At 39.3% G+C, this 27,696-nt stretch overlaps 1 protein-coding gene across 30 annotated transcripts in view; it reads left to right on the forward strand.

Annotated features, from left to right (window-relative positions):
* The window catches only part of ABI2 (abl interactor 2), a 140,974-nt gene that overhangs the window by 104,561 nt on the left and 8,717 nt on the right, over positions 1 to 27,696 (forward strand). For 16 of the 30 annotated variants that reach the window (XM_089670686.1, XM_089670775.1, XM_089670680.1 and 13 more), the window contains 2 exons: positions 5,473 to 5,577; positions 13,665 to 13,751. In XM_089670686.1, the coding sequence (XP_089526812.1) occupies positions 5,473 to 5,577; positions 13,665 to 13,751 (192 nt within the window). The remainder of the gene's footprint in view (positions 1 to 5,472; positions 5,578 to 13,664; positions 13,752 to 27,696) is intronic. The other 14 variants (XM_089670706.1, XM_089670697.1, XM_089670841.1 and 11 more) reach the window with 1 other exon arrangement.

Genomic DNA, 27,696 nt, shown 5'->3' on the forward strand with positions numbered 1-27,696 from the left:
CCCCTACAGACATCACCTACTGCTATACAGAATTGATAACCATGTTGTCGGGAAGGAACTCAGTTTACCATATGTGATCTGTTGTCAAACAGTTCCATCTCTGCAACATTGTACATTGTATACACTATTGGTGGTGAACACAGAAAGTTTCATACACTTTGTACAGTGTGAAAGTCTCCACTTCTGGTTGGATGTTAGGATATTTTCACTATTGTTTTAATGTTCTTCCATCCTTCTGGTTGAATGTTTGTAAGGTTTTTTTTTTTTTTCTCTTAGGATCTAATGTTAGGGCAAGAATCAGTCGCCCTGCTAAAGGCAACAAATATAGACTGATATTCCACACATTATATACATTACGGATAGTATTTGTAAATTCTGCATTAATGCTTAGACGTTCACAAAGCTTTGTACACATAGATCCCTTAGTATCATGTTAAAAAAAAATTGACAAATTTGAAAAAAAAATCTTTAATTTTGTTTATAAATACATTTGCATTGCTTTGTACCAAACTCATAATTTTAGTAAATGTATATCTTTATCCACAGAAACATTTTTTCTTTCTTTTTTATAAATCAAAGTAGAAAAATGTATTTTTGATTTGTTTATTTTTTTTTGCCGACTGCATAGAAAATCAAATAATTTCTGTAGGACAATATTAAAATGGCTTTGCTTGTTTTTGGGAAATAACAATATATGTATTACTTTTATTTTAAGTAATGACAACGTCCTCACTGAATAAACTGACCCATAGCAAAAATGTAAAAATTGCTGTTCCCCATAAAGGGGTATTCAGGTGTGAGAGCTGAAGTGGTTAAAATATTGGATGTGAATCAGAATTCACTCACTATCAATAGTTCAGCAGTTTATAATCTAAAAAGGATAAAATTTTGTATAAATAACAACATTTTTGTTTATACAAATACACATTTTACATGCCAAAATAATGCCAGTTATGTCCTGATGTAGAAGGTTAAGCCCAGGTTCACAGCTGTGCCACTTCAGGTGCGACATGCGATTTTAGAAATCGCATCTGAAGTCACCTCTAATGTGTTTCTATGGCACTTAATAGGTGTTATTTCAAGTAGCGCTGTTTAAAAATAGTTTCTGCTTTACTTTTTCACTACTTCAGTGCAATTTTATAATCCTAGACTGTAAGGTAAATGGCACTGAAAATTGCACCTGTGTCTATATCAGCGCTACTTTGAAGGCTCGCTTTAAATTGAACCACTTTGAAATTGCATTTGGTGTTAACCAGGGCTAAAAGCTGGTACACGCAGATGGGTTTTGTTTTTTTTTCCAAAAATGTGATGTTAGTACAGCTATCTCCCCACTGAAATATTGTGTTCTGACAGGGGGAATGACTGCCCCTCCCCTCACTAGAACACACCAGTCAGATACCAATCGGCTGCTGTTTTTCCAGCATGCCCATTCGACAGAACCTGGACGTTCGGCCATCTTCTGTCAGACAGGCTGCTGTGTACATGGGTCGAATGTTGGCTGGTTTTGTTGAACTTGCTAGTATTCGGCCCTTGTGTACCATGGTAACATGCAAACTGTGGATTTACGCATTAAGAACTAGTGGATTCTTGTGTTTGGAATGACCAGGACATGCGAAAAGCAGTGGCTGCTCAGCCTAACGACAGGCTAACAGCAGCAGCCGCTGCTGTCCGCATATAACCACACACAGTGGATAGCTGTGGTTATGGATGTGTGTCCAAGTCTGCGGTGGCCACTGTCAGCTTGTCTTTAGTTTAAATAGGCTGAACAGCTGCTGCTATTTGCATGCCCTGGTCATTCCAGCCACAAGAATCCACTGAGTCTTACTGCTGGAACCCACAGGGTGCATATAACCGGCTTTGTGAAAGAGGCCTTAATGTAAAATATATTTGTAGGTCAATATGTGTCCACACTGTTTTAATTGTTTGTATCTAATTTTAAGGGCTGTTACTGTGGCAAGACTAAAATGTTGTGGTGTAGATAAAGCACAACTCCATCCAAAAATAACAAGATAAAAATAAATTACTCATTAAAAGGTAAAATCGCATAAACAATTTTACTGCAGTATTTACCTTCAATCCAAAGATTTCCCTCGGTTTTTTCCGCCGTTATTTTATGTTCTGTGTTTGATAGTTGGCATCATTCAGCCCTGTTATGTGTCCAGGTCATCCTGCGACTGGATAGTGAAAGAAGCAGACAGTGTAAACTCATTTCGGTTACACTTCTTTCGCCTTCCTTCTCCTCAGCATGTTTTTGTCAGCACATGAACTGATTGCATTTTTGTGCTGCTTCTTTCTCTCACTTTTCAGCCCTGCAGTACAGGGGTTGCAAGATGCTCATACCAGGCACTCACACTGGCAAAAATTAAGCACTTCCACTGCTTGCATTTAAAATATATTTAATGTTATGTTAATAATTAAGGTGCCATATAATTTGTGTCTTTTTATGTCATCCTAGCTTTACATTGAATTGAGGCCACAATACTACATTTAATAATTTTATAAACCAATTCAGATGAACCACACCATTGTCTAATATTTTTATGTGGGTAGTGTAATATGCCAGTTCGCATCAGCCTCTATATATTCCTACTTTTTTACATTGAGACTAGTGAAAATACAAGCGTAGCCTGTGATTTTTAGTTGTCCCTCTCTAAGGTTTATGCATAGTATGCTACAGGAAAAAAATAATGCATTTGTGTTTATATCTCACTCACTTTTCATGTACTTTCATGTATTATATTTGCTTGTTAATATATTTTTCTACTGTATTCTCTCATCTGCATCATTAACATTATTAATGTGTTCAATGTACAGTATAACATTTGCTTGGGCTTTTGCATTATTTGGTCTTATGCTTAATTATATATGTTTGTGGTGCCAAATATATTTGTCATAGAAAGTAAAAATGTGTGCTAAGACACTTTTGAGATTAGGCAATGTTAGTTGGTATGCTTGCATCTGAATAGCACAAAATTTCCCACTTTAGGTTTTTTTATACAGGTGGCATGCTCTCTGTACCTGTTTTATAATGCGCACTTTTACCTTGCATAAATAAAAGAAAAATGCTTAAACATAAATAGGCATGTTATCCAAATGAGGGATAGCATGATGCTTATGTTTTCTCCCTTCCTTTTTGCATGTCTTGTTCCCTTTCATGTATTTCTGTGCACCCCTCATTTACCAGCATCTTGAGAAAGAAGTTCACATAAATTAAGAGTGCAATAAAAACATTGCAACCTTAGTACCGAAGGATTGGATGCAGCTTTTTTTATCTTGATTAGACAAGCATACTTTTTTTTTTTTTTTTTAAAACTAACCCGTATCTCTACTCATGATGCAGTAATTCACGTCTTTAGATATGGAACAGTAATCTTTAGAATCGTGTTTTCCAGTTTCCCATTCATTTAGTGAGGTCAGAAAACATCTATCTATATCGGTTTATTTCTGCTATTTTATATTGTGGTGAATTTTCATATATCCAGCATTATAGCACAGAGATATGTGCTCCACTGGTACAGAAAGTGGAACAGCGTCTGGTCATTTTGTTAACAAAGACATGTTTAGATTTTGCAGTTTTGGGGTTAGGGTCTGGTTCATGTTGGTAATGTCTAGGGAGATAATGTCTCAACATTTTTCCTGAAAAGGAATTCTTTACCTAGATGTGTCTTCTTTCCGGTTAAATTGTCTCTTGAAACAGATGCTTTCCTGACAACAGTTTCAATTGTGCAGTTGTCAGAGCATCTATCTTTAAGGGCTGTTTTTATTTATGTTTAGCTCGCTCAGCTTACAGGCAATCATAGAAACTGTTTTCCAGTTGCACATGGTTCAGTAGATATTTTATCTTGAAGCACAAGATATCTAGGGTTAGGCAGCATTATATTTTGATAAAATCTACTCCTTGCACTGCACTTTGTGCATTACTGAGCCCCAGATCCATTCTAGTTGATTTTTTGTGCTTTTGTGATCTAGGAATGTTTACACTTGCCTTCCATTTTATATCTTGAAAAGAGGCTCCACCTTTGTTATTATATAGGTATTACATTATTTAAAACACGTTTCTTCTACTTTGATGTTGCTGATAAAAAATTGTTCAGACAAAATGAATGCGTTAATTTAGTAGACTTGGTCAGACTATGCTTACACTTTCTTTCCATGGGTTTAATGTAAAATGGGTACATAAGGCTGACTGTGCAGAATGAAATACTCGTACATGTATTATATACAAATAGAAACATTACTAGAGCATAGTATTATTGCACAAATGCATATTTTAGTTTAGGTAGTTTAAAAAATAACCCAGCTGTAGGTTAGGTGAATTTATGTAGCCTAAATATTTTCACCTTCCCGCTTATTAGATTGACCATAATTATGCTACAACCAGGAACTTTATTATGTGTATAAATAAAGCATCCACACAATTCCAAGACACACCTATCCCAGTATATCCAGTTCTTCCTTCCTTATCCCTGTGTGGTGCCATACTTACTTTACCCCGTGTGAAGCATTCCTTTCCCAGACTGTCCGTAAAAGAAGTCCTCACTAACTGCATGCTGAGCACTGCAACCCCCCCTTCCCCCTTCCATTCACCTTTTGCTTTGTTGGTCTGCTGCCACACTCGCTGATCACTATAGACAAAATGGAAGTGCGCTTAGGCATACCAGTGCGATAACACTGAACTGTATTTCAAGCCTACAGCAAAGCCTACAGTAATGTGGCCTGCCACAAGATAGCATTTTTGCATCTTTCATGTGGCTTGTATGTGTATGTTGGAATAAATATATGACCATAATGTTATAAACCAGTAAAAGCAACCAAAATACTTTTATTTTATTATATCCTATAATATATGATAATGCTAGATTATCTGGGTACTCTTCGGTGAGTAGAGTAGCAGGGCAGGTCTTTTTACAAGCTGGCATGCTAATAGATATAACTTAACCTGTAAGCCTTCCTTCTGTCATCTGGAGCTATAGGTTTCAAAGCAAATGTTTGAAATGGGGACAGGCTGCTTTTTATCTGTAACCACACCCACAGTATATTTACAAGGCTGCACTTTCAGCCACATCAGAGCTAATTATTACTTTGCTCACATTGCTATAGACTTTGCTACTAATTGTTGGGCTTGATGCACTGATGTGTGATTGTCAATTTCAATTTAAAAATAACATTCAGAAGAAAAATGGCCATGCTTTTCATTTACTTGCTCTTGGAAGTCTCGGTAACTATTTTTTAAGACCGCACACAATGCTGTGTTGTGAATGTCAGATGTACACACTTCAGTGAATCAGTCTCGCATTTGCCAAAACATCTGTACACTTAACAATACCCTTTCCTTTTTCTTGCTTTCCTGCATTCTAAGATCTCCATCCACTACATATCTGTCTGGCTTCTTAATTCTTGCTCTACATTTGTTTACCCCTCTCTAGCTCTCTCTTAATTCTCTAATATTACTCTTAACTTTCTGGCTCACAGATAGACCACCTGTTCTTTTCTGTGGAATGCTTGTCAGACTGGTAAACAAAAGGGACATGAAGCAGCCAGCAATTGCAAGAAATGTGAGGGTGAAAAAAGTGCTAGGTCAGTACACTTTATTGACCAGTCCTATGAAATAGTAGTGTAATCTCTAAGAATACATTTTCAACAGTCACACTTTTAATGTAACTGCTTTTTCTGCTGATATCACAAAACGTAATAGATGAATAAAATTGCCAATTGCTGATGCAGCAAGTCGAGCACATGATGCAGGAAATGTGTAACTAAATATCCATGTGCAGACACTCTGTGGCCCAAATTGCCCAAGAGTGCCAGCTTCGTCTGAGTGTGGAAATAGCACATTGACTTTCAGAAGGCTTTTTTGCCATAATTAAATGCTTTACAGAACCTGCTGACATCAGCTATGGTGGTTTTTTTTTTTTTTTAACATTTAAGTCTGGTTTTGAGCCTCTTTTGAAGTATAATAATATGTTAAGGCTGCTTATGCCATGCAGGTATTGAAAAATGTTTTACTCTGAATAGTTTTGAATGGTGAGCCTTGAACAAAAAATTTTTTTTTGTAATGTAGCATAAAAAGAAGGTATCATGCTTTTCTTGTAAAATTAATATTTTGAAGGAATTGGAATGCATTATGTTAGAGCTCCCTCTGCATCATCAGGACAGAAAAATGTTGTAGAGACCATATGTAACCAAACAGGTAAATAGACAGCTGAAGCACATGTACATAATAACTTTCTCACTTGCCAAAAGGTTAATAAAATACACAATGTTTTGTCAGTCGCCTGCTAGCCTTTTCCTATGTGGCTCCCTGCCCAGACCACAGGGCAAGTACTCACTAGAAGCCTTATTTCAACTGGGCTTGTATGCGCTACAAACTTTACACTGTTTCAATTAAATGATTGTATGACGGAATACATGCATGAAACATTGTTTTTGTTTTTTTTACAGATTGATACAACTTGAGTTGTTCTTTAAATAGCATAAATAATATGCCATGACAAGGCTCTTAGCAACCAAGCTGCCTTTTATATGTTTGGTTACAGGGGCACAGCATTTTTCAGGGTCTGCATATTAGATTTGCTGCTATGCAAAGAAAAAAGTTAATTAGTTGGCTGTTTGCATTCATTGATTTTACATTGTCTCATTTAAAAGAACATTCTGGATTTTCATTAGACTTCAGTTTTAATGACCCCAAGGGAACCTCTATGCTATTATTATTATTTATTATTATTGCTATCATCTTGGTTGAAAGATATGAAGGAATTCTAATGGAGTTTATTCATCATGAGTAGTGCAAGACAGAGCCAGCACAAGTCCAAAATTATTTTCAGTTTGTAACTTTCATGTAGTGTATATATGGACAGGTGGAGCCTTTTGTCCTGGAGTGTACTGGAGCACAGTGATGAGCATTAGTAAAGGAATGTCCGTGGATTGTCATGGCTGGAACCGTACACATTTAATTGTGGTTTTTAGGCTTAAATTAAGAGACTTTGATCTACAGTTGTCATTGCTGCAAGTAAGATGTGTCCTTACCAAGAACAAGTTGTGCTAGCTTACAAGCCAGTTATACAGATACCGACAATGACCACCCTCCAGTTAGATGCACCTAACTGGAGGGTGTCATACATAAGTCAGCTAAGCAGGTGACTAATATTGCTCCTATTTTGTGACTCCTCCTAATTTTCACCCTGTGTTCATTTGCTTCCTGTGATGGCTTTGAAATACCAAGGTTTGGATTGCTCACATTTTGTTAGTAACCTCTGTCAAAGACACATCATCATGATTATCGATTAAGAACCATTTGATCATAATACATTTACAAAATAATGTAGGAGTCCTATTGATGCTTTTGACTAACCCCCCCCCCCCTTCCCTTTTTGTTAAATAAAAATATGTATACAGGTAGTCCGAGCCCATTCCCATCACCTGCACATAAAACTGTGTAAATGTGCAAGTGTCATCAAATGTGTGCAAGTCATGGCTATGGCACCTGAAATGTATGTCCAGCAAAAACGTTTTTTAAATAGTTTGGGTTTCAATGGGGAAGGCTTAGAACCCCTGTCTGGGTTTTACTGCTACCTGGGGCTCCATTAGAGAGATTTCTTTCCCTTCCTGCCTTGGTGACTGCAGTTAGGAAGCAAGGAAACATCTGTAACAGGGATACAGGCAGCAGTAAAAAAAAAATCTGACGGGGATTCTAGATGTGCCACTGGGACAGTAAGCAGGAAGAAATCTCTTGCAGCCCTTGCTAGCAGTAACATTTTTTAGAGTTTGTAATCCTTCCCCCATCTAATCTAAAACTAAGATGAGACTGAACATACGCTTTAAACATAAGTTGCAGTTCATATTTGTATTCTGTTTATAATTGGTCACTGTTAAGTCACTATGAAAGTGTGCTTTTCTTGATGCCACCAATGTATTTAAAGATACTTAATTGGAGCCATAGGGTTGATGTGCTAGCAGAAATAGGCTGTTCACTTTGCAAGGACATTTTCACTTAGCTTTGTGAATGAGTAAAACTCTGTTGACTTCCAGCACCCAATGTTCAAGCAAAAACACTGTTCCTTGCACACAATTGGGTATTCTTTGTACAGTGAATTTTTATCACATTCTAAGATCAGGCAAAAATCTCTTGCAGACTGAACTCCTTTCCTTTAGTAAACCATGATACACAACACACACACGCTCTTGAGCATTTTGCATCTCACCATACAAATATGATTGGTAGAACACTACTTAAAGGTAGCTAAGGTTTTATATTTGTGTCGCTGAAAAAAAAGCCCTGTGTGGTTGGCAGATATAGATTAGAGTCAAATGTAAGTAGCAATTAACTGAAAAAGTGAAACCAACAAAGTGTGAAAGCTACAGCAGCTCTGCACATGTTTACTGTGGAATAAAAGTTGCACTGTTGGTCCTTCTCCATACTACTAAAGCGTGATCATTGTGAAATCCTATTCATATTTCCTCATTTACTGCCTTGCTAATTTCCGTAGCATGCAAACATCATTCTTGGTATGACAGTGGAGCCCTTTAGTTGGCATTATTGAGAAAATAGCCCTAAGTTTTTTTTTTTTTTTTTGTTGTTTTTTTTGTAATCATATTAGAAAAGCCCAGACATGTGCAGAACATGTTAACTATTTTATAATGGGATGTTGGTATCACCATAGTCTGGTACAAATACATGCTTAAGGAAGACATACAGTTGACATGAATTTGTTCTGGTGAAAAATGTTCATTGATCCCCTATACAGTTGCATAAACAAGTCTAGTCTATGCTTACAAGATATTTTCAGAATTGTCTGAGAGATTGTAGGCCAATCATAGATATGAGATGACAGTGTTTATTACAGGTACTTATATAAGCACCATCAATCAACGTAGCTCTTCACATATATTGTACATTCACATCAGTCCCTGCCCTCAAGGAGCTTGCAATCAAAGATCCTGAACTCACATTTATACATACACATACTAGGGCTAATATAGAAAGGAGCCAATTAACCTACCAACATGTCTTTGCAGTGTGTTAGGAAACCGGATTACCCGGAGGAAACCCACGCAGGCACAGAGAGAACATGCAGACTCCGGGCAGGTAGTGCCATGGTTGGGGGTTCGAATTGAGGACCTTAGTGATGCTAGGCGGAAGTGCTAACTACTTTCCTCTGCTGCCCAGTGTTTGCGGGAATATGGGCTAACCAGATTGAAATTCTGTTCCAATATAATTTGTCCCCTATGATAGAAAACAAAGACTCCAACAAAAACTAAAAATAGCTAATCAAAATATAAAATGACAAAAACAGCTTTTGCTGCAATATTCACCTTCAATTCAGAATTTCCACCAACGGTACTTTTTCTGCCACTATATGCCCTCAGTCAGATGGCTGTAATCATTCAACCCACTTCTTCTGAGCCCAGGTCATCCTGGATCCGCTGACCTGTGACTGGATGATAATAGGAGAAGCAGCACAGTAATAGGAGGTCATCTCTCTTGTCAGTTTGCTTTCTCCTCATATTATTCTCTGTTCATACTAGTGTGGTTTTGCGGGACACTGCACAGCAGCCCGTTAATTAATCCATTAAGATTAATGGCACCTGCCTGTGAGTCTCGTGTTGTTTTCGGGGGGTGCTTGCAGCTGCGGGACGAAGTGCTGGTCCCACAGCGGCTTCCATCCACACTAGTATGAACCAAGGCTTGGTATGCTTTGTCAGCACATTCATGGATTGTGCTGCTTTTTCCTCCCACACTCTAATACTGCTTTACATGAACTGCAGGAGGCTAATTTAAGGTCAAATTCATGTACTCACAATGCTTGCATTTGTAAAAATACATTTAATAGTATGTTAATGATTGAATTCATTTGTCTTTTGTATCTACCTAGAGTTCAGCTTTATTATTTTGAAGGATATTGATCCACTTGTACCGTCAGTTTGTGAACTGAATCTGAATTTCACTGCTATATTACTTTAAAGTGATTGTAAAGGCAGATTTTTTCTTTTCTTTAAATACTTGCCTGCTCTGTGCAGTGGTTTTCCACAGAGCACCCCCAATCCTCCTTTTCTCGGATCCTCTGCCCTGGTGGGAACCGGCCCTTGGGGTACACTTACACTATCATTTTCAGCGAGTCCCAGGCACATTTCAGCTCCTTGGGCCAGTCCGTTATGTGTAGTGTGAGTGCTCTGAGCCACACTTGGGAATGGTTAAATGTGCCATGCCCGGGGCCACTTGGAAGTGGTGGTCTTGGGCAAGGTTCGCTTGTGGCCCTATAAAATGTGCTTCAGTGTGAGTGTAAACTAATTCGGAGCACAGTACTCTCCATAGATCCCAATGTACTGAAGCATGGATCCCTTATTTTACTTCCGTACAGTCCAGCGGGGAAGTTGGGATTAGGGAAAAATGAACTTGTGTGAGGTTCAGTTTAACCGGCCCCAGTGTGAGTGCACCCTTAGAAAGATGCATTGTAGCCAACCCCTGACAGGAGACCTTGGGAGGTTGTATATAGCTGGAGGCCATGGAAACAAATATCACATTAATCAATTTTTTTTAGACATCCATCTAGTATTTTTAAAATAAATATCAGGGAAATTGTTTTGAAATTTTGGATAAATATGGGGAGACTAATATGTCAAATGTGCATTGGTCTCTTTTGTTACGGTGTGCCCAAAATGTGACAGCAATAAAAGCACTTTTTTGTAATTAAGGGGGTAAAGTGTAGAATCCCCTCCCCCAACCTCCAACCGTACCCACCCATCTAAAATAAAACTCCTTTTGCCTTCAACTGTAAAGCTGGCCATATAGTATACAATCTGAGTGTACAACCTCTCTACAATCTACATTAGATTTACCAAAATTGTATATAGTTATAGAAGGTTCCAAAAAACTACATTCAGTTAGTAGTCACTCTTGCACTACATAGTTCATGGTAGATCTAAACAACATTGTACAATCCGATTGTATAGTGTGTGGTCATCTCTGTAGGCATAAAACTGCCAGTTTTCTCAAATGATTGTGGGAAAAACTATACAGATATACAGGTTAGTGTAGTGAAGTATTTCAGGTTACTTTTCTTTGAAACTTCAGTGAAGATCAGATTATGTGAAAGTACAGGAAAGATACCTGTAATTGGTGAACAAGGCTTAGAACATCTGTAAGTTTATTACCGCTATACAGTAGATATTCCCATCAGGAACATTTGACGCAACAGAAAATGAGGCAACAAGTTCCCAAAGGAGATAGACTAGGACTTCACACAACATGTGTTGACTGCTGTTTTCCTGCATCAGATCAATGGATCAGTGGATCCCCTGCCTGCTGTCAGGGGGTGTTGTGGGGACATGCAGGGGGTGCTTAACAGTAACCTGCTACGTTAAACCCTAAAAACGGGTGTAACATTAACAAAGGTGAACCTATCCTTTAATCCTTCCCCACTTTATCTAACATGAATGTTTTGCTTGGGGTTCCACATTCAGTTAACTAAATACAAAACCAGCACAAATTGTCTTCAGAGACAAAATCATTTTTTGTGGAAATGCCTGCTGAATAGGCAGTGTGGTTGTAGCCTATTGCAGTCCTTAACTTCCACATATATAATTGTAGCCCATTCTCTTCTTTGCACTTAAAATCTGTGCCGAGAGAAAAGTGGAGGCTGCTAGTACTCCTGAAAATGCTAGTTGCCTTGCAGGCATGCCAGACTCTTCAGCATAATTGGAACATGTGAAGTCAGAACTCTGCTTGCATCCATATTGTGGGTTACTGACTCAGAACTCTTGGCACTAGTTTCAGTCATTATATATTTTTCCTGTGGTGTTAGGAGTTTTCAATTCAGTGTCTTTGATTTTTATATATTTCAATGGGAAAGGTATTTTGTGTGGAACTTTATATAAAAAGGAAGCATACAAACATGCATAGTTAACATTACATGCAGTACCTATTCAGCACAATAGTGGATGGGCTTATTAGAAACTGACCCAAAGATACAGAAAGCTAAAAAAAATAACACTAAAATAGAGCTGTGGTGCCCAGTATGGTGCCCACTGGCTTTCTGTGTATGGCCTGGCATGTCCTGGTCTGGGTTTCTCCACGTTTTGGGTACAAGAGAGCTTATGAAACACAAGCTGTGTCCTTTACAAATAGCTGACAACAGCTCCCGATGTGCTGGCTCCTTTCCAGTGCTGAAGAAGTTTGCTTTTCAGCCCAGAGTGCTCTGTACTCCTTCAGTTTGGTAAACAAATTCCTCCAGCGGCTGGCACATCAGGAGCTGCTTTTAGCTATTTGTAAAGGACTTGGCTAGCACAGAGATGCAACAAATGGAGGCCCTCCCACTCCTGCACTCCTTCCTGTACACCCCTGTACCTGACACAGGTGATGTGCAAAGCCCTGCAAAGGTTGTCAGTCTACAAACGGAGTGGGAGAGCTTAAGAAGGCCCCATTCTCGCACTGTGCAGTACATAAAGGCACAAACCTTAGTGCATGTTATGTTGCGCTTTAACTTGAATTGTGTTAAGGCAGCCCATTCACTTAAATGGACCATCAATGCACTACAACAGACAAGAAAACTTGCCTACATTTTTCCTGACACATTGCAACTGCAACTCGTGTGCATTGGAGATACAATTGGGAGCATGTCTTCATAATGCTTTAGCATTAAAGTGTTCAGTGCACTGCAAGTAAAAATGCAGGAGGATCAACAGTTGTAGTGTTAAGGTGCGTAATATGACGCAAGGTACCAAAACATAGTAAAACAAGTCGCTCTGAATTCTGGAAGTGTGGAGGGCTGTACTTGAGGCCCTCTATGAATTCTGCAACCATTGGTATAGATGAAATTGTACCACTGGAAGCAATGCACAGATCAATGTACACTTTTTTTTTTTCCTTTTTAAAAGTGTATCAGCTCTAAATAAGCAAAAATCAGCCGCAGGGATTCAAATAAATTTAGGATGAAATAATAAGGTAGGCAGTTTTTTTCTGTTCATAGAATATCAGCATGTGCTTACTATAATTTGCCAAAGGTGGTCAAATCTCTTATAGAACAGAGTCTGCCCATATACAGTGTGTACAGCCCAATGGTAAAGCATTTCAAAATTTCTGCATTTCAGTGAAGGTTGTATATGTAGTATACTGCTTTTCACCTTTGAGTAGATCCTATAGGTTTACTACCGTGCCTGTGATGTATGAAGACTGTGTTAAAGCTTAGCTGCTGACATCAGCAGAAGGAGCACCACTTAGTTCACTGTTCACCAGTTAGCTGCCTTACAAAACTCTCTCCCATTGGATCTGTTTGTGGAGAATGAGGCAGTTTTTTGCTTTATATTTACTGATTACCTGTTTGAGTGATAAATTGCCCCCTATTCACTATTCAGTGATCAAGTCCAGGGGGCAGTTAGTAGATACTTGAAAAAGCTAGGTCTGATTAAAATTTGCATCTGGTTGAAAAACTGCAAAAATTACACATTGTACTTCTGAGTATATACAGTAGTTTTTATTTATCTACAAATCATTATAGGAGAAGTATACCTTCAATAAATATATACTTTAACTGTAAAAGTTTTCTTCCAGTCCAGATAATGCAGTTCCATTGCCTGGATGGGTTAAATATCCTCAATAACTTTGTCTGTTTGTGATAAGCACACCTCTTTTAATCTGTGCATACTAATGATGTCTCCTTTCCTCACAGTATCACATGCTCCTCCTCCCCCTTCTATACTACAGGTAACTCCACAGTTACCTCTGATGGGATTTGTGGCGAGAGTTCAAGAAAACAGTAAGTTTGTGTGTTGATCTTCTGCTAAACTATCAGTCTGTGCAACTATTTAAAAAAATGAAGTTGCTTAGAGATGGCTCAGTTTGTTGTGTTTTATAAAAGGGGATTCTTTGTTGTAGCAAGATGTGTACTAAACATTCAGCAGTCTAATATACACTCACCAGACTCTTTATTAGGTACAGCTGTTCAATTGCTTGGTAACGCAAAATGCTAATCAGCCAAATTTGCTAATCAGCCAGTCACATGCAGCAACTCATTTAGGCATCTAGGCGTGGTGAAGACGACTTGCTGCAGTTCAAGCCGAGCATGAGAATGGGGGAAGAAAGTGGACTTAAATTACTTTGAACGTGGCATGGTTGTTGGTGCCAGACTGGCTGATCTGAGTATTTAAAAAGAAAAAACTGCCGATCTACTGGGATAGGATGGTCCAAAAAAGAGAGAAAACAACCAGTGAGCGGCAGTTGTGTGGATGAAAATGCCTTGATGATGTCAGAGGAGAATGGGCATACTGGTTCGAGATGATAGGCAACAGTAACCCAAATAACCACTCTTATCAACCAAGGTTGCAGAATACCATCTCTGAATGCACAACACGTCTAACCTTGGAGTAGATGAGCCTACAGCAGCAGAAGACCACATCAGGTGCCACTCCTGTCAGGTAAGAACTGGAAACGAAGGCTACAATTCGCACACGCTCACCAAAATAGTACAATAGAAATTTGGAAAAATGTTGCCTGGTCTGAGTCTCGATTTCAGCTGCAACATTCAGATGGTACATTTAGAATTTGGCATAAATATCACAAACGCACGGATTTATCCTGCCTTGTATCAATGGTTCAGGCTGGTGGCATAATGGTGTGGGGGATATTTTCTTGGCACACTTTGGGCCCCTTAGTACCAATTGAGCATTGTTAAAATGCCATGGCCTACCTGAGTATTGTTGCTTTCCATGTCCATCCCTTTATGACTACAGTGTACCCATCTTCTGATGGCTACTTCCAGCAGGATAATGCACCATATCACAAAGCTCAAATCATCTCAAACTGGTTTCTTGAACATAATGAGTTCACTGTACTCCAATGGCCTCCACAGTCACCAGATCTCAATCCAATAGAATGGGAGATTCGCATCATGGCTGTGCAGCTGACAAATCTGCTGCAACTGTGTGATGCTAACATGTCAATATGGACCAAAATCTCTGAGGATATTTCCAACACCTTGATGAATCTATGCCATGAAGAGTTAAGGCAGTTCTGAAGGCAAAAGGGGGTCCAACCTGGTACCAGCAAGGTGTACCTAATAGAGTGGCCGGAGAGTGTATACTTTTTTCTGTGCTTGTAAACAAATTGACACAATAAACAAGGAATCCCCTTATAATAACTCATTATAGTGCATCTTAATGCACGGTTTATTATATTGCAGCTTACATGTCCATGTGATGTGGCATTGCTTTTCTATTTTCAGACTAAGAACATTTTCACCAAGTAGAGAAAAAAAACTTTATTTTGCCTGAAATCCAGTGTCTGTTACTTTGACTTGAAAAAAAACCCAAAAAATCTACTAGTCCTATAAATCCACTATGTGATGGAGATTAAGGCAGACATATTCGAAGTCCAACCTGTGTGACAACCATAGATCCTTCCATAGGTACAGCCAAGAAATAAGTGTAGTCACAAAGGGACAAGAGTACGTTTTTATTTGCAGGATTACCAGTTGAAAAGAATGCAGACACCACATGTATGGATGAGTAAACTGTTTTGGGTTTAGATACATTGTGTGTAAAAAAAAAAAAAAAATCATGTTATTGTTATTACTCAGTTAATATGTCCCATACTGCTGTAGAATAACACAATGCTGTTTTTACTATGGCTTACACTCAAAATAAAAAGAGATCATTATTAAAAAACTTCTTGAAGAGAGAATTGAAGATGTAATTTATAATTACCTGGTCCCTAATCTCATATATATTGTATATAATGTGAAGTACTTAATTATATTTTACAAAGCGAGTAAAATGTTTTGTTTTTATTATTAATTTTCAATTCTGTTTGCCATTCAACGTTTTATACTGATGTTTTGTTTTTATTTTACATTTTTTTTCCTTTTTATAAATAAACATGCAATACAGGATTCCCCCCTTGACACAGGTTGCATGGTGGGTGTTGAGAGAGCACAGGAGAATCTGCTTAACCCACTCTTACTTTGAGGGGGTGGGGAAGGATGAGTCCATATATAATGTACAGTGGGGATTCGGTTTGGGCACCCCAGCTAAAAATGTGTATTAATGTGCATAAAGAAGCCAAGGAAAGATGGAAAAATCTCCAAAAGGCATCAAATTACAGATTAGACATTCTTATAATATGTCAACAAAAGTTCGATTTTATTTCCATCATTTACACTCTCAAAATAACAGAAAACAAAAAATGGCATCTGCAAACGTTTGGGCACCCTGCAGAATTTATAGCATGCACTGCCCCCTTTGCAAAGCTGAGACCTGCCAGTGTCATGGATTGTTCTCAATCATCATCTGGGAAGACCAGGTGATGTCAATCTCAAAGGTTTTAAATGCCCAGACTCATCTGACCTTGCCCCAACAATCAGCACCATGGGTTCTTCTAAGCAGTTGTCTAGAAAACTGAAACTGAAAATAGTTGATGCTCACAAAGCTTGAGAAGGCTATAAGAAGATAGCAAAGCGTTTTCAGATGTCAATATCCTCTGTTCGGAATGTAATTAAGAAATGGCAGTCATCAGAAACAGTGGAAGTTAAAGCAAGATCTGGAAGACCAAGAAAAATATCAGACAGAACAGCTCGCAGGATTGTGAGAAAAACAATTCAAAACCCACGTTTGACTGCAAGATCCCTCCAGAAAGATCTGGCAGACACTGGAGTTGTGGTACACTATTCCACTATAAAGAGATACTTGTACAAATATGGTCTTCATGGAAGAGTCATCAGAAGAAAACCTCTTCTACGTCCTCACCACAAAAATCATCGTTTGAACTTTGCAAATGAACATATAGACAAGCCTGATGCATTTTGGAAGCAAGTTCTGTGGACCGATGAGGTTAAAATTGAACTTTTTGGCCGGAATGAGCAAAGGTATGCTTGAAGAAGGGGCACAGAATTTAATGAAAAGAACCTCTGTCCAACTGTTAAGCATGGGGTTGGATCAATCATGCTTTGGGGTTGTGTTGCAGCCAGTGGCACAGGGAACATCTCACGAGTAGAAGGAAAAATGGATTCAATAAAATTTCAGCAAATTTTGGATGGTAACTTGATGCCATCTGTGAAAAAGCTGAAGTTAAAGAGAGGATGGCTTCTACAAATGGATAATGATCCTAAACGCACCTCGAAATCCACGGGGGATTACATCAAGAGGTGTAAACTGAAGGTTTTGCCATGGCCTTCACAATCTCCTGACCTCAATATAATTGAAAATCTATGGATAGACCTTAAAAGAGCAGTGCGTGACAGACAGCCCAGAAATCTCAGAGAACTGGAAGACTTTTGTAAGGAAGAATGGGCAAAGATACCTCAAACAAGAATTGAAAGACTCTTGGCTGGCTACAAAAAGCGTTTACAAGATGTGATACTTGCCAAAGGGGGCAGTACAAGATATTAACTCTGCAGGGTGCCCAAACTTTTGCAGACGCCATTTTTTTGTTTTCTTTTATTTTGAAAGTGTAAATGATGGAAATAAAATCTAACTTTTGTTGACATATTATGATAATGTCTAATCTGTAATTTGATGCCTTTTGGAGATTTTTCCATCTTTCCTTGGCTTCTTTATGCACATTAATACACATTTTTAGCTGGGGTGCCCAAACTTTCGATCCCCACTGTATTCATAAATTTTAAGTTTTGAGCTATTAATCTCTTTAAATAGTTTTATGTTTTTCATTAACAAAATAGCACTGTGCAACTATAATACTAAGTGTTTAATAAGACTACGATCACAATAATATATAATATACTCAAATCATATGCAACAATAATGAAGTGAATGAGTAATACAAAGTGATGAAAAGTACCACTCAAAAATGAAGAAATTTTAAATATAGTGATGTTTATAAAGGTGTACGTTTTTATTAAGCAGAGATAATTTATGGCAGTTCAGTTCTCTGGGGAAAAATGGTCTCCTCTGTCTCCCTGTTTATGAAGCAGAGAACATTTGTTCTCAGAAGAGAGAAGTTTTTCTTCTGAGAACAGCTGAGATCTGTGTAGAAGGGGGAGGGCTACAAGTGATCTTGTAAGTTAACTGTGTGATTACAGATTACCTGAGTTTAAGCCGTGAAACCAAAGTAAAAAAAAAAAAACGTAAATACATGAAAATAATAAGCACTGACCACTGTTATGTTTTCACACATATTTTGGCCCATTCTTTCAATGTGTATTTTGACTCCTTTTTATTGTGCATTTTAGCATTCATGTGCATTTTGTTGCTTTTTAACATGCATTTTGCCACGTGTTTTTTAATGTGCATTTTGGTGATTTTCTAAACACACATTTAGGTGCTTTAATGCACATTTTTGGCACAGGTTTTTTTAACACTCATTTTGGTGTGGTTTGTAACGCACATTTTGGCACTTTTTATGGCATGTATTTTGGCACTTTTTTAATGTGAATTTTGATTTGGGTTTTATATGTATTTTGGCAAACAGCACATCTGCTAGCCACTTTTGGGTGCCATTAACAAAAAAATGGCACTGCAAACTTGACATGCATTTTGCCAAAAAATTTGCCAAAATACATGTTAAAAACGCACCAAAATACAGAGAAACATTTCCACATACATTTTTTAAAAAATGTGTGTTGAGAAAAGCAGCAAAATGTTCATTAAAAACTGTACCAAAATGTGCATTAAAAAGGGCCAAAAAGCCAAACTGAACCTTTTAGGCATGGAGTGCTGTGTGTTTTTTCAGTGCACATTTTGGCGCACTGATAGCGTATTTTTCAATTGACAAAATGTGCAGCAATATGCTTGCCTGCTAACAGCATTTGGGGTGCAATTAACAATGAATGGCACCCAATAGCGCACTGCGTATTTTAGCACAATTTTAGCACAATTTGGAATCCTGGCAAGAATTGTGCAATTCTGACAATTTTGCATTGCTCAGATGTGAATGGGTCCTAAACAACAATTGTTTATAACTTTACTGTGTGTACCATATATATAAAACACAAATATATATACATAAACATATATAGTTATAATTTATATCAATGTTTAAAGGATAAGTTCACCTTTCGGAACATGTTACGATAGGCCCGGTCCCCCGCACAGCGCTGTGGTAGTTCATTGAGACTTCCTGTCAGTAGTATCTGCTTGCTCATATGGGATGTACGAACCAGCAGATATACTGACAGGTAACGGGGTGACCTGCATGGCACCAGCGATCAGCAGATTGCTGGTACAATGCTTTAAAGGCTCCATAAACATAAAATTAATAAATGCACATTTGTTACCTGCAAAAAAAGTGCATTTATTATTTTTTGTTAAAAGATGAACTTACAGTGGATATAAAGACTACACACCCCCTGTTAAAATGTCAGGTTTCTGTGATCTAAAAAAATTAGACAAAGATAAATAATTTCAGAACTTTTTCCATCTTTAATGTAACCTATAAACTAAGTTGAACAACAAACTGAAATATTTTAGGTGGAGGGAAGTAAAAATAAAAAACTAAAATAATATGGTTACATAAGTGTGCACACCCTTAAACTAATACTTTTGTTGAAGCACCTTTTGATTTTATTACCGCACTCAGTCTTTTTGGGTATGAGTATCAGCATGGCATATCTTGACTTATTCCATGGCTGATGCCGTGCTGAAATATTTTCCCACTCTTCCTTGCAAAAACACTCCAAATCTGTCAGAATGCAAATGCACAGCCCTCTTCAGATCACCCCACAGATTTTCAATTGGATTCAGGCTGGGCCGTTCCAAAACGTTAATCTTCTGGTGAAGCCATTCCTTTGTTGATTTGGATGTATGCTTTGGGTCGTTGTCATGCTGAAAGATGAAGTTCCTCTTCATGTTCCACTTTCTAGCAGAAACTGAAGGTTTTGTGCCAATATTGACTGGTATTTGGAACTGTTCATAATTCCCTCTACCTTGACTGAGGCCCCAGTTCCAGCTGAAGAAAAACAGCTGCAAAGCACGATGCTGCCACCACCATGCTTCACTGTGGGTATGGTGTTCTATTGGTGCTATGCAGTGTTGTTTTTTTTTTTTGCGTCAAACATGTCTTTTGGAATAATGGCCAAAAAGTTCAACTTTTGGTTTCATCAGACCATAACACATTTTCCCACATGCGTTTTGGAGACTTCAGATGTGTTTTTGCAAAATTTAGCTGGATTTGGAAGTTTTTCTTCGTAAGAAAAGGCTTCCATCTTGCCACTCTATCCCATAGCTCAGACATCTGAAGAGTATGGGAGATTGTTGTCACATGTACCACACAGCCAGTACTTGCCAGATATTCTTGCAGCTTCTTTAATGTTGCTGTAGGCCTCTTGGCAGCGTCCCAGACCAGTTTTCTTCTTGTCTTTTCATCCATTTTGGAGGGACGTCCAGTTCTGGGTAATGTCACTGTTGTGCCATTTTTTTCTGTACTTGATGATGATCATCTTCACTGTGTTCCATGGTATATCTAATGCTCTCCAGAAAAAGATGGTGTGGTTGTTTTTAAGGAGTACAATACGGTGATACTTGAACAAAAATGAGCTGTTTGGTTGAGGTGCCAGAAAGGAGCTTTTACTGCACCAATGCCACATAAAATCCCAGTTACAATATGCCTGACAACACCTTGACATGCCTAACTAGACCTTTTGGCCCTGATTCACTAAGATGTGAGTCTATCAGCAGAGTCTGACCATTCAGGCAGACTCAGGTCAATCAATCAGTCGTCTGAGCAGCGTCTAGCAAGCCCATTAACGAGCGTCTACTTTGCCATTAGTGAATGTGGTATTGCGTCTGGCACATTTTTAGGTGCAATACCGGATATATTCGCTAGATGGCGCACAAGCTTTATTAACATTGGCGTTTTTTCTGATAGCAAAAGAGAATCTTTAGAATGTAATAAATAGTACAGCTGTATTAGAATTTTCTATTTTTTTTTTTTTTGCTGTTTCTCCAAAATGATCAGGAAAGTAATGCATTTACTAATGAATGTCATACATTCTATTTGCAAATGTTAAACATTTTCACACTAATATCTCAAATAATTTATATACTTCTAATTTCCCAATATAATTTTATATCTTCATTCTCTTTAATCACATAACTATTCTATGTTAAAGACAAGTGCAGCGCTATAAATGCATGTGATCAATAATGAACGCATGTAAAAACCAAAAAGTGCAAAGAATTGCAATAATGATGTAAACTGGTAAATCGTGCTAAAATAAGTTCATATAATCATTCCTGAATAATGGAATGTCCTTCGTGTGAGAGTACCAACTCAGAGAGTGCCTATGAATGGCACGTGTGGTCTCTCCGTGACGGACAGTAGTGCATGAACTCGTGAAAGGTAAACCACCCTTGGGACTGGTCTACACTCACCAGAACAAAAGTATTAATGTGCATGGGTTATACACATCGCACATCTGGGGGTGCAGCGGTATGCTGGCAGCTATGGGTTAGTCATCCAGCTCCATCCATCCATCAGGGTGGGTGCCCAAATGGTCCTGGGGAGGAATTAGCTCAGCCACAGGAGCCAGAAAGGTGCTTAATAGTGTAGTACACTGTCACAGGGGTGGATGACCTTTCACGAGTTCATGCACTACTGTTCGTGGTTATATTTATCTTGTGTAATACCATTTTACTAGTCTATATCATTTGACCAGCGCTCGCTTTATCATTTTTAAACAATGTAACTATTCTACATTATAGCTCAAACTGTGTCTCCCACAGTGGTTTAGTGGTTAGAGCTCAGAACTTACAGCACTTGGGTCATGGGTTCTAATCCCAGTCTTGGCAACATCCCAAAAAAATGGAGATCAATTTTCTGGGTTGTGGCAGGAATATTGATCAATCAGTTATGATTTTGCCTAATGACTAGAAAGTGGATGAATGTTACTTGCGTACTGTTCTTCTGCCAATTAGGAAATGTGCAAGTTTCATGCCGTGTATATTTCATTGTAACTTTTTTCTCTTTTAAATCTGTCTCCTTATACAACTTGACCCCCTCCCCCACCCCATCATCACCTGTCCCATATGCAAATCTATGGATCACCGCTCCACTCTTTAACTATCTATTTACTGATCAAGTGAATGTGTCTCATTTTCTATCAGCTACAGCTCAGATCTCACATTATTATACAATTGCTGATTGTATCTCACCACTAATCTGACTGAATTCACAATTCCTGGTCAGTCCCGTTCCCTGACCTCTAATAACCTTTAGGGCCAGTTCACACTACATGTGTTTCAGTTGCTTTTTCGGCATCACAAACACACAGAAGGTTATATGGTTGTCAATGTCATAGTTCACATCAGCGCTTGCATTTTCAATGCATTGCAGGTGCTGTAAACAAAGTTGACCACGCTGCATTGTTTCTGCACAGAACTGTACTGGAACACATTGAAACATCCTTGAATGTACTAAAGCGCACATGTCCCTAACTACATTGAATACAAAGAAAATAGAAAAAAAATAAGTGGAAGGGATACAAAAATGCAATGTCAACGTGTCCAAAACACATCCAAAATGTACTGGAACACACTAAACATGCATGCCAAAAGGGCATGAAAAAACCCATCAGGAACACATCTAGACTGTTTCTATATTGTGAACCGGCCCTTAGGACTTGTTCACACCATTGGTGGTGCAGAAACGCATGCAAGAACACACATTTTCCAGCACAGCAAAGAAATGCAATGCCCTCTGTAGATGTGCGCAGGTACCATGATCAAACGTTATTGCACCTACACACGTCTATTAAAAACAGCCCCATTCACAGCCACAAAAACGCATGGCACCACACTACTGTGCGGCTAGGTGCAACACACTTGGAAAATAACATGCCTGCAGTATTGTGGCATGTTTCCACATGTTAAGCAGCCCATTGAATTCAATGGGCTTTGGGAAAAAATAAATATAACAAACACAAAATGCCACATTCACACAGGTCCTCTGACCTGTACAGCATGAATGAGTGGGTTGTTTGTGGCTAGAGCCACCTGTTACACTATGGGGACACAGCAGCTGTATGAACACAGGTTTTAATCTGACAAGTGTGAAGGCGTGGGGAAGTGGCCCTGAATGCTCACTGTGTGTTCAGGGCTGTACAATTGCAACCATATGCTTGTGAAATTAGGATCTGCAGTATTCACATAGTGTAACATAGGTTGCATGCTAATGGCGACAGCCACAAAAACCAAACACTGATTCACACTCTACAGGCCACAGCACCCATGTGAATGAGCCCTCAATTACACAACGTTTGATTTATTAACTCAGTACAGGTTTATCATTTGGATTGAACAGGAATTTGTTTGTGATTGTGTCCATGAAGAAAATGTTGTGTATTTTTACCATATATATAATTTGGATATTTTCTCTGGTGGTGGGGGCCTGTCAGGTATGCTGTATGGGGCCCCGTGATATCTAACAGTGGCCCTAGGTGTATGCTTGTGTCTGTGCCACCTGTATAGTTAGGAATAACAATAAGTTCTTCTATGGAGTATCTTGAACCTCTGCTATGTACCTCAATGCATCTAGGGATCGGCCACGTTTTCCTATGAAAAATAACAAAATTCTTTGTAATGTTTCCCCTGAAGCAAGTGTGAACTAACCCCTTCATATTATAAAGCAGACCGAATTGGCATTTTCCACATTTATGCATAGGCCAGATCTGTGTGCCCAGATAGGACCTCCCAGTGGCTATTCTATGGACAAGGTACACTTTTCTGTATGCCTGATCTTTATTGAGCTGCAATAGTCAATATGCTGCAATGGGCAGAAATATTTGGAAACAAACCACATGAGCTCAAATATCCAAACATTAATGTTCCTTCATAGCAAGCCTCCATGATGTACTGTATGGGCCTGGCCCACTCCAAATGAATGCATTGTTCTGGTAGGTCCTCCTATTACAGACTTTAGCTACTTGTGGAGGACATTGCACTGACATTTCCTCAGATTGCATATTATCTGGCCATCTGAAGTCTCGGGAATACAATCAAGAGGATCTGACACTTTTTTAAGGTAAGAAAAAATAGTCTTTAATTGACTCAACATAAAAATAAGCCAACATGGCTAAAACATATCTTGAAAATATGGGGACTCTGATATCCGGCGACAGTCCGTTCACGAACGAGAAGCAATTCTGCACCCCTAAAACCAACACAGAGGAAAGGGATGGTCAAATTGCTGTGCTGCTTCCAAACCACCTCTGGCATGCCAGGGTCTTTATGAAGGTCCTCGATGCCAGTTCTTGCCTGGGGCCACAAAATATCCACTGGCCACAAGTGAAGGTGAGTGGAGGACGTGATGGTGGATTTCTACCAGCTTCAACCGCAAGCAGTACCACTCCTGAAAAATGAGAGCAAATAATCATTGACACGTCATCATGACAGTCAATTCTCAGTGCAGGCTATCTAGAGTGTCTTTCCTTTTTAACCATTTCAAGAGTTCAAGGAAACATTCTTGGAGCATCTACTGTGTTTGGAAAGGCCAAAGGTCCCCCCCTCCCCCAGGCACACTAATGCTTACTTGAAGTGGAGCCCCATCCTGATTTCATGATGTGCTTGAAAAGCTTGACTCTCTGGTATATGTGGCTCATGAAGGAGTGTTCTTGGGATCACACCAAAACAAGGTGCTTGTTCGGGGAGCAATGGACAGGAGAGAGGGGCCAAGGAATGCTGGCATGGGAGCAGCTAAATGAATGATTTTGGCTGCTCTGTGGTAAGCGGCTGCTTTTTAAAAGTCAGCAGCTACCGTTTTTGTAGCTGATGACTGTTATTTTTTGATAGGTGGAGTGTAAATCCGCTTTAAATGTCCTGTACAGCATTTCTGACAAACGCGGCTTAAGATATGGTGTGGCCCTAGGGTCAATGTGTGTTTAGAATACTTCCAAAATGCACATACAAAAACACTACATCCAAATGCATGTTCCATTTCTATAGCATGTTAAACAGAAGAAAAATGCACTTACATAATGTTAACATGCACAAGTAAAAGTAGACAAAATCCACATCCTTTTATTCTGGCTTCACATACATGCATTGTGGTATAACACCGCACTCCTGGGCAAATCACATGCAATTTGTGTGCGTTGCAATTAGAGACAAACATTTTGCACAACTCAAATTGCACCGCATCCGGGCCAAAAATGTGCAGGACCCTTTTTCAGGGTATGCACATGGGTGTGAATAGGCATGCCATCCAATTTGGCAAATCGCAATACGCTTTGTGTACCAATTTTGGTGTGTTGGTAACTTCACCTAGAAAGCCGCAGCAGGTGGCATGAAGGGGTTGCGGTTGTGATGCGGTGCAGCGCTTGCACAGAAAACACTGCAAATTTCACATGGCATCTGTGTGAAACCAGAATGTGCCAATATGTGGCTTGACAAAGCACAGTGGTCAGTGCAGATTATTTTCAATCCATGTTTTTTTACACTTTTCATTCACTGGTTTAATTCAGGTGATCGTTAATCACAATTATCTCTGGAGATCACATGCAGCCCCTCAACCATCTACACATATCTCTGGAAATCTATACAGATCTCCTTGAAAAAATGTCTCCTCTCTTCTTCGGAAAACAATTGTCCTCCACCTCATAAACAGGGGGACAGAGAAGACTTCTCCTTGATAACTAAAATCAGATTAATTATCTGTGCTTAATAAACATACACCAATACTGCAAATGCATTGTATTGTCGAAGGCATTGCACACTAACGCATTGCACACTAGAAATGTCAAATGTGTTAGTGTGTACAGTGCATGAGTGTAAAATGCTTTAGTGCACACTGCAGTGTACAACGCATTGCACACTGTAATACACTGTACAATGTAATACCGTGTACACCCACACATTGTAGACTGTAATGCACTGTACACTGTCATGCAGGATGGAGCAACGCATTGCACACTGTGATACCGTGTACACCCACACATTGTAGACTGTAATGCACTGTACACTGTCATGCAGGCTGGAGCTACGCATTGCACACTGTGATACGCTGTCCACTGTCATGCAGAATCCAGCAACGCATTGCACACTGTAATACCATGTATACCAACACATTGTAGACTGTAATGCACTGTACACTGTCATGCAGGATAGAGCAACGCATTGCACACTGTGATACCGTGTACACCCACACATTGTAGACTGTAATGCACTGTACACTATCATACAGGATAGAGCAACGCATTGCACACTGTGATACCGTGTACCCCAACACATTGTAGACTAATGCACCGTGTACACCCACACATTGTAATACCGTGTACACCCACACATTGTAGACTAATGCACTGTACACTGTCATGCAGGATGGAGCAATGCATTGCACATTGTGATACCGTGTACACCTACACATTGTAGACTGTAATGCACTGTACACTGTCATGCAGGCTGGAGCTACGCATTGCACACTGTGATACGCTGTCCACTGTCATGCAGAATCCAGCAACGCATTGCACACTGTAATACCATGTACACCAACACATTGTAGAATGTAATGCATTATACGCAGTATACATGTCCAGATATTCAAAGATTAGCCATGAAGGCCTAGCTGGTTACCTATTTGGCGACCGCAGATAGCCGACTAACGCTACACTACATCCAGGCAGCTCTGGGAGGGCATCATATGACATCCTGGCAGAACGCGCTCTCCGTGATTGCTGTGTCCTAAGGACACAGCTGATCACGTGATGTGGTAAAAGGCCAATCACAGCAGCTTTTTACCATGTGATCAGCCATGTCCAATGACACGCTGATCACCGGGAAATGCATTTGCCGGGTCTTGGCTGCACTTTCATCACGCTGTCAGAATGTGTGGAAAGTACTGCCGAGAACCAGCAGTTATCAGAGGAGGGGTCAGCACCGATGATCAGTGCCCTGGTGATCAGTGCCCACCAACAGTTCCGCCCACCTGTGGCCAGCAGTGCCACCCACCAGTGCTGCCTCATCAACGCACATCAGTGTTGCTAAATTACCAGTTTACCAAATGTTATAATATAAACAGACTTTTATTCATTATGAGCTATTTTGTTGTTTATCGAGCAAAAAGTAAAACATACAGCAGCAAGTCAATACCACCCAAAGAAAGCTCTATTTGTCTGCAAAAACTGATATAAATTTAAGATGGGTACAATGTGGCATGACCGCACAATTGTCCTTCAAAGGGTAACAGTGCAGAAAGATGAAAATTGGCCAGGACAGGAAGGGGGTAGGAGTACCCAGTAGGCAAGTGGTTAATATCATTGACCCATCAATACCCAGGAGCTAATGTACAGATAAGTAGCATGTGCACCAAGTGAGATTCTGCTAGGCCCCACCCACAAAATTGCAATTACCTGTCCCTCACATGTTATAAACATATTTGCAATGGCCACAGTTACTGTACATATAAGGATCATCTCCTCAGTTGAGAACTGTGCTCTCGCCATGTCCAAATGCCAATAAGGTTATCAAAATTTTCAACCAACACAAAACCTCCAACCACTTCTCATCCACTTACACTCCCCACAACCACTTCCGGGTGCGCGCGCACGTGATGACGGACTTCCAGGATGATAGCCGTTCATGCGCCATGGGGACACCTGTTTGGCGCTTATTTGTTTTCAATCGCGCATTTCTATGCACGGCTATGATAGCTTTCGCGAATGTGTGTTTCTTATTGATTTGTTTTTTTAACCTTGGCTAATATATATTTGTTGCCAAAGGCCAAAAATCAACAAAGTGTGGACTATTTTATTACTGTAAATC

Source organism: Staurois parvus, unplaced genomic scaffold (genome assembly GCF_062004578.1).
Source record: "Staurois parvus isolate SC_StPar_1 unplaced genomic scaffold, SC_StPar_1.0 ptg000011l, whole genome shotgun sequence".
Classification (NCBI taxonomy): domain Eukaryota; kingdom Metazoa; phylum Chordata; class Amphibia; order Anura; family Ranidae; genus Staurois; species Staurois parvus.